General features: G+C 30.0%; 1 protein-coding gene across 1 annotated transcript; it reads left to right on the forward strand.

Moving 5' to 3' along the window:
• Window positions 1-1,442: 1,442 nt before the first annotated feature.
• LOC146528935 (androgen-dependent TFPI-regulating protein-like) lies at window positions 1,443-6,712 on the forward strand. Its single transcript, XM_085202828.1, has 4 exons — window positions 1,443-1,715; window positions 2,763-2,903; window positions 3,543-3,763; window positions 4,942-6,712. The coding sequence occupies exons 1-4, from the start codon at window positions 1,539-1,541 to the stop codon at window positions 5,147-5,149; spliced, it is 747 nt and encodes a 248-aa protein (XP_085058954.1). The 5' UTR covers window positions 1,443-1,538; the 3' UTR covers window positions 5,150-6,712.
• Window positions 6,713-8,813: the final 2,101 nt, after the last annotated feature.

The following is an 8,813-nucleotide window of genomic DNA, read 5'->3' on the forward strand; positions in this document are numbered from 1 at the left end:
TTCAAACCCACACCTAAGAAACTAATCAAGGTTTGGACGTAGGATTTTTTTTTCATTTCACGATTTTTATCCATACCTGTATTTCGTGTGAAGCACACATACGTGTGCGACGTTTCCGATTTGACAGGTAAGTGTGTGCGTGCCTATATTATACTTTACAAATGGCGTTTTATTTTAAAACAATAATTTTATTATTTATTTTGTTTGAAAAAATAACTTTTTCATTTTTGGGAATTATTTTTTATCCGAATTATATTAGACTTTTATAGAGTAGTTAAAACTGTGGTTTCATTTAAAGTGGTGCTGACAATTCCACCCTGTATATGGACCGTTTATTTTGAAAGTGGTGTAAGTCCATTTTTGAGAAAAATGAGATATCACGTAATTCATGCTTAATTTAATGTAATGTTTTTATATATAACTCGTCCGTGTTTAATTTCTCAAAAAAAACCCATTTTTTGAACAACTGAAAATCGGTCGATATATGAAATTGCATAATCATCGACGAGGTTAGTATACCTTTAATTTACTCGAAACAAAAGAAAATGGACTTACACCACTCTCAAAATAAACGGTCCATATATAAAATCGAAAGGTCACCCACTCATCACGAAATCTCAGAAACTACATGTGATAGGAATCTGAAATTTTGCACAGGAGTTATTTATAGGACGTAGGTGCTCGCTAAGACGGGAATTTGCAATATTCAACTACTAAGGGGTTGTTTTTGGGGTCGAAAGTTTGTATGAAACTTCGTTACTACAAAAGCTAGGAGTCTCAAATTTTGCATAGACCTCACTATGACGTAGTCATGGAGACAGAAATTAATAATAAGATAGTTCACGCGGGTGTAACCGAGAGCGGGCCGCTAGTTTTTTATATTTGTACTATATATTATAAGCAGAAGGAACCTAGGAACCTAGGCTAAGAGACTCCGATTAAGACACCGTTTCCTGGAGGCATTGCGTGTTGAGTGGCGGAACTCCGAACACTGCGCTTTGTCTCGTTGCCAGAATGAAGAAAATCAAAACATATAATATATAGATATACTCCATATATTTCCTCGAGTGGGAATGGAACTGGGTTCTTTATTAGTTGTAGGTACTTATTGTGTATGAATTGTTATTTTTTTTATTATACGCCTTATATAAAGTATTTAAATTAACATGTCAATTATGTTAAAAAATATTGCAAGTACGGATTTAAGAAAGCCATTCTGCTCTGTTTTTATCATAAAATATTTTTTTATGATTGTGATTCACATATAAAAAATAGATAACAATTGTTTCGACTTAAATATTTAAAATGTCATTTATTTATTGTAAAAGTTCAAGCAAATATCAATAATATCGCAATATTTTTTAACAATTGTATGTACATAAGGGTTCATTTCGCGTGGCAGTGCGCAAAGACCTCTATCTATATTTAGGTTAGAGATTTTAATTTATAAGGACGCACACTCGTGTGTTTACAATCATTTTATAAAAGAATCGTAGCCGCAGTGGTCTATACTACAGTGTTGGAATTATAATAACAGAATGTTGAAAAGTGGAGAATTCTTATTGACTATCAGACTATGGTTTTACGCTATGGCTACTCTCCATTTAATATTTGTTGCCATAGTAATATTACCCATCGATATGTCAGGAGACGGGGACCCTAGAGTCAGTATGTATATACGAGTGCGGTGGAAATTAATTACATGTTGGTTTAATGTAAGTAATAGATACCTTATTTTGTGATGTCTTATTTACTAATTATACTTTTTATTAATTTGTAAATACTTAAATCAATACACTTCAATCAAATTTAAACTCTAACTCTATTAAAAATTAAACTACAGTATTCAGGCAGGTTCATGTTACATGACTAAATGAGGCAATTATACTTTACTGAATATATAGGAGATTACAGAAATACAAAAAAGAAACAAAATACACACAAAAAAATCTCGAGCATTTTATTGCACACACACTGGTTTCTGGAAAAAAACACTATAAATGGCACTATAAATCTCGAAAACGGTGAAAATGCTGTATAAAAACAGTTGGAAACGACGATCTCTATTAATTGTTATAATTTCGACTTGCCGGTCAGCCTGGATTTCCCCATAGCAAACGTTAAGAAAAAGAGCTAAAAAATACTAAATGCTAGGTATCACAGCGCAAAACATATATTTTTTTATTTAATGTGTTTGGACTAAGTACTGTCATTATTTTATATAAGGCCATTGCATCGTTAAAATTCTCACCACATAAAATTGTTCAACTCTCGCGCTGTTTTCCTTGTGATTTCAGAGCTTGACGAAAACTCGCGAATTTTACAAAAATAACTTGACGCTGTGATAACAGTATTTTTATATTTTTCGTTATTTTTTTAAATATATATCTACATATTAAACGAAAAAAATATAATTAAAAAATATGAGAAGTATTTGAAGCTGGTTATAACACATAAGAAAATATACTATTAAGTACCAATGAGGTGCGACTGTAAGGCTACGGTTGTGGATTCCACCCCCACTTGAACGAATGAATTATTATTTATAAATATTTTTATTAATTCGCTTTGGCACCAACGCAAGAGCTCTGCGTTGAGTTTCATGCGCAATTCGGCAGAAAATGGGGAACGGATACTAAATTCCCTCTATCTACGCTGCTATATGCGGAATACAGACTAAAACTAATTTATTTATTTTTATTTAAGTATCAATAATCAATGTAGTGTAAATTGTTAATTATTTTTCTTTTATTTTATTACAGTTAATTATGCTGGCTTACTTTCCGATCTGCTTTTATTGTGATTGGAAAGAAAAACATGGCAAATGGACAGACAGTGGTGTTGTGAGGCTTAGGAAAACCAGGGATAATATAATGACAAGTGTTTTATTTCCAGTCACTTTGGTAAGTATTAAAAATGTATATTAAAACTTATTCTAAAACAAAAACATACAGTGGCCAAGTCGTAGCCGTAGCTAAAGTTAGTTGTAGATGGTTGCGCAAATTTGATTTTAGAAATTTTCTTACTTTTCATTATTATCCTCCCGAACGAATAGTGCGCAAAAGTTCAGAAAACCGAACTTCAGGGCGGCGACGACTTGTTGACCGTACTGTAACTTGAATTAGAGCTACGAAAGCGGAGAACTGAGTGTCTTGTTGCTACGGCAACTAGCTGCAAATTACAATCACAATGGGAAGTAACATACCAAGGCTCATAGAGTACACGCACATGAAGTGGTGGGCGGCCACTAGTTAATATATAATACAATAAAACTCGGCAACATGCGGTAGCTAGCATCAGTAATATATTCCATTTGTGACCCATAATCAGTATGCGATATGTGTATGTTGGATAGTACATCGTCTGTTTTTGTTTATGTGGCCATGGCCTTAAGTTACGTATCGTTTATTTGACTTTAAATGAATTTTTACAAATAGATAACACAATATCAGTTTTGGTAAACAAAGTTACATTGTCTTTTATTTATATCATTAATCTGTATCATTTAGAAGTCATTATTAATAATGATTCATGAATTTCAGTATAGCGACGTGACTTTTTGGTTGTTGTGGATGAAAGATCCGGCGTTAATAGCACCAGTGGCCATATTCACTTATTTACCGTCTTGGGCGCAGCATTCATTGCACACGGTGTCAGCGTTGGTGGTTCTGGCTGACCTTCTACTACTGCCACGAAGACGTCCGCGGGACATGTGGCCAGGCATACGGTTGATGTTGGCGTTCAGCGCTCTATATACACTTGTGTAAGCAAAGTTTTAATCTTCTAAATTTCTTTTTCTTCAGCCTGAATGTTTTTTTAGGTTCCCGTACATCAAAAAAATGGAACCCTTATTAGATCGTAAGAAAATTATTTATTTTAAAATAATAAAAAAAAATGTGGATCACGAACAGTAAGCTATTGCACAAAAAGGCTGTCAATGTCAAACAAAATATTACATACGTGCGAGCAATATTGATTGTTTTAGAAGATGTTTAAGGACACACATTGTACAGTTTGAAACTTTAAATTTTAAAAATCATAAATGTTTCTAGATACTAAAATTTATTTTATAATAATTATTTATTTATTTTTAATCATCTTAATAAGTCATCAATAACAGTAATTACCTTCACGTTTTAACCCACAAATATAATAGTAGCATACATAATAATTGTACAATAAACGTAGTAGGTGTTTAAGAAAACTTTATTGTGTATTATGTAAATATTTAGAAATTAGCATACATCTTCACTTCTTGGTTACTAACAAAAACTATGCATAATTAAAAAATTATATGTTAAATTTGAAATTGAGGAGGATACATTCGGGGTAAATTTCGTAATTAGATATCAAAATCAAATATCTTAGCTTGTTCCACAACAGAGCTCATACCAGTGGAAGGCATAGCCGCCATGGTATCTCGTGCCTCCCCTCTAGTCCTTCACAATGCTTTTCGTCATTCTATTAATCGCCTATTGCATTCGGAATCAGCCTCTTGCACACATCGTCCTTGCCACCGCTATCTTAGGAACAATCAACGGTCATATTAATGTGATGCGTTATCGCAACAAGATCGCTTCGCTAAATTATGACGATATCAATTACGCTTAAAAAATGTTTATTACTATAAACCTGGTTCCTTGTTTTTAAAAGAGTAGGTTTTATTTAGATTTAATATGATGAACGAAATAAATATAATTGGCCTATCATATCCCTATTTTCCTGACGAAATCTATGCGTACTGATTTGGTGATCGATTAATATATAGGTAAAGATAGAGACAAAGGCATTTCTTGACCTTGGCAACATGTGTGACGCGTGGTCAATGTCAATCATAGTATCTATTATGTTTAATAATTAAATCCCTGATATTTTTTATTATCTCGTAATATCAACTACGTATATTATATATGCAATTTTTATTTTTTTCATTGTTTGCAGGTTAATACTAAGCAGTATTCAAGGAGAAGCTGTGTACAGGTTTCTGGAGGTGTACAGTACTTTTGAAGTCATGCTGTTTGTTGCTTTCACAATGGCTCAATTATTTTTGTATAACGCTATACAGTGGCATATAATTGATTTCAGATGGGGACGTAATGATTCAGTGAATTATACTAGTGTTAGTGTACAAAACCATAAAATTAAGTAATGTTAATCGACGATTGAAAGGCTTTTTGGTCTAAACGCCATTTTGTAAACTTTACACCAGAGCCGTTTAAAGTCTCAGATTTTTAGAAAAAAATATTTTCAAACGACATGGATGTCTAACCGTTGATATTTTTTATTTAACATTAACTATATTTCTACCAAAGAATTTATTCGTCCATGTTAATAATGTTTTTTTCTATATTTTATATGGTGGCTATATGAGAAATCATGTTGTGATATATATAAAAAAATAAGATTTAGTAAGAATATTACATATTAAGTTATAATATACTGAGTAGTTTCATTAACAATATACAAACTTACTCTTGGTTATACTTGTTTAGAAAACGTTTAATTAATTTGAAAGTAGGATTTGAACCTGCGCCTCTTGAAAACTGTTCAAGCGCTCTAATCACTAAGCCATACGTTCACGTCAAGCTACTGAAACTGAAGTTAGGTTTTCTAAAGTTTTGTATTAACGCCATATACCAAGAATTCAATTCAATTCAAAATATTAATAAGTAAGAAAAAATAAAATCAGATCTACGCAGCCGACTACGGCTAACTTTAAGGCAGCCACGATTTACTACACGTGGAAATTCTTATATGCTTTTACAACTTATTTTTTTAGTATCTCTGTACAGATATTTTTACAAATGTCTGCTACCCAAACGTAATTACCCAAAGAAAATGTTTTTTTGTCTTTATTAATCTATATTTTCATGTAATTAAAATATTATTTTTTAATCTTTTAGCAAAATTTAAAACTGACTAAGTTTTGTTCTTTTTTTAAATAATTCCCTTCGCACATTTCCTACATTCCACTCCATTTATAAAGTCAATTTTCTTAATAGCTGATTAATTAATTAAATTGACGATTATTCGATTCTGTTTTTAATCAATTACTTTGGATGTAAGGTATAGAAATAACAATATAAAGATAACCAATAATATAATTTTATTTCCATTATATACAAAATGTTAAAAAGCCTTGTTCCATTTGAAAATATCTACTTACATACTATTAATAAACGCTAGTTTTTAGTCACTTAAAAAATAATAAGTAACCTTTTGGTTTCCAATTACTAGAAAAATATTATATACTTAATTATCTAGAGAACTTCTCTAAAAAGCTAATAATTGAAATGTTTAATAATTATCAGCATTTTATTGTTATTTGTTTCATTAGTAACATTTTTGTTGTTCTTGTTAGATAAATGTCTATTTTCATTTCGATCACAGCCTTTTTTTGGAATCAACATTTCAAAACTATGGAATATCCAAATACTTTGATTATATAAATTTTTTCATATCTTTTTAAAGTAAGAACATAGTAAAATAATTATACTTTAAGAGCTGGCGCGTACTGGAGCCTTTTGTCTGGGCGACTATAAACCAGCCAGACAAAAGTCCATACTCTCCTAAAGCCATACTCTCTTAAAGTTATTTATAGTTACAGTTGTACACCATGACAGTGACGTACAGTTACAGCGACCACTATCTCTAATACTTATTTATATACGTATTTTTTAATTAATTGTCAATAAAGTTTGAGCAACTTGTCTTTTCCAATTTTGTCATTAAAATAAAAATAAATCAGCTTCACGCTGTATCCCGTACACATCAGGATAGGCTGAGGGAACCTAGTGTTAAGACACTCCGTTCCCCAATTTTGTCATTCATTACAAATATACAATATTTATCATTTAAACACGAGAGTGAACATTTTTATTTTAATTAACTTTGTGTATCTATAATTCCATACAGAACTGCAAGATCGACTATAATAAAATTAACTAAAAATGTAAAGGAATTCATATTCCATATATCTTTATGCATTTTATAATAAATGTTAATAATTAATTAATTATCTGTATTAACGTAATGATAATGTATCATACTGGCAAGTATTTTAAAACACTACATATTTAAATAAAACTTATCTAAACCATGTTACAAATTACAATAGTTGCCAAATACTAAATGGCCGATAAATATCAAGTAGGTAAATACTGGACAAACTTACCAATATGACGTAAAATTTCTAAAAGCTATTGTATATATAATAGCATATTAGGGTCATAATCAGAAAAAGTGCACATTTTGTGTCTTTTCTTGTCCCGCTACTTTGAATGCGTTTTAAAAATACAATTTTAAAGATAATTTAAATATTTTGCCATTTAAGATAAATTTACTTATTAACTTAAAGATTTTTGTAATATTTTAAATGTATTAAGGCTTTTAATAGTATTTTTTGTTAGTTGCAAAAAACTTTTCAAAATGCTTCCATACAATTTTTCGTGTCCCATTCACCACTTTACTTTTTAAAAATTGATTTGTTACGAATATTTATGGTTTTATTTGATTTCAGATATGTTTATATTACTTTACTTTATGCATAATATTAAATAGAACTACTTTTATTGATACATTATTTAATAAATAATATATATTAATTAACTAAATTTGTCCCAAAATATTGTCTTTTTGTTACTCAGGGCTAGTAACGTACAATTAAAATATGAATGCAATTATTTTGGATGGTATTTAATATTATTTTTTGTTGTGGCACCATTATTCGAAAAGTCAATGCTGTCGTAGCTACAACCAGTAGTGTTCTCGCAGCAGTAGAGGGGTTCAAATGTTTTAGAGGGAATGCGTAAAATTACATCTCAGGGTTATAAACGGCTTTTATTTTGGTAAGTATTCTATAATTTCGTTTTCTTGTTTATGTTATTTGCTTCTTTTTACAAAATCTCAAAAAAGAACGTCAGTGCTTGCACATGCAACACGTGGCTTATGAGCAAATATTTAAAAAGGTTAGAATTTCTCAGACTTCATTCTCAATTTCGTTATATTTCGTTACGTAACGAAACTGAGAAAATATGAAGCCTAGTTCACAATTACGGTACCAATGTTTTCTTATATATGTTTATAATAAAATTTTATCGAACCGGTGCTTGTATATGGAAGATATGTATATAAGAAAAAAAAAATGCTGGCATATGAAAAAAACTATTAGTGACTTTTCATAACGTAAAGTAACCAAAAATAATGATTTTTAAGTTTTTTTGCTTGTTTGCTTGTTTGTCTATGTGTTTGTACATGCTAATCTCAGAAACAGCTGAACCGATTTAGTTAAAATTTATTTTTATTCTTTCTGAAATTAATTGTGATTTTGTGATTTTTATTTTTTGATATATATTTTTGTAAGCGTAAGCTCCTATGTCAAATGCTGAAACAAATGCTTTTTTTTTTTATATATATAGAGAACGTCTTAAAAAGACCAATCCTCAATCAATTCTATTAAATATGAAGATATGCGGAATAAACACTTACAAAGAATTAAACTTAATTCCAATGATAACAACTCAAATTTTGATATATTTTAAAGTGAATTTAATTTTATCATTAACTTTGTGATCTCTAACTAGAAATATAAGTTTATTACGTTACGAACTAGCATTATTATATTGTTAATATTCTCACTTTGTTATGTTTTCTTCTTACATTTATAATCTGTTAATTCAACGATTGAACCTTTAAAATTTTGATCTGTGTCTCATTAAATAAAAAAAACAATAGTTTTATTCATATAATATCGTTATTTTGTTGTGTATAATGCCTTATGTCATCAGTTTCGTAACAAACTTTATCAGTGTTGT

The sequence above is a fragment of the Heliconius melpomene genome, chromosome 19 (genome assembly GCF_056956725.1).
Source record: "Heliconius melpomene rosina isolate 202511_hmr_F chromosome 19, ASM5695672v1, whole genome shotgun sequence".
Lineage (NCBI taxonomy): Eukaryota > Metazoa > Arthropoda > Insecta > Lepidoptera > Nymphalidae > Heliconius > Heliconius melpomene.

What these genes read in the sequence shown, in the direction of transcription:
- LOC146528935 (XM_085202828.1), top strand. Translation starts at nt 1,539, where the DNA reads ATGTTGAAAAGTGGAGAATTCTTATTGACTATCAGACTATGGTTTTAC. An exon ending in TAATTACATGTTGGTTTAAT is followed by an intron (nt 1,716 to 2,762) that starts GTAAGTAATAGA and finishes ATTTTATTACAG; the next exon opens with TTAATTATGCTGGCTTACTT. An exon ending in TTTTATTTCCAGTCACTTTG is followed by an intron (nt 2,904 to 3,542) that starts GTAAGTATTAAA and finishes CATGAATTTCAG; the next exon opens with TATAGCGACGTGACTTTTTG.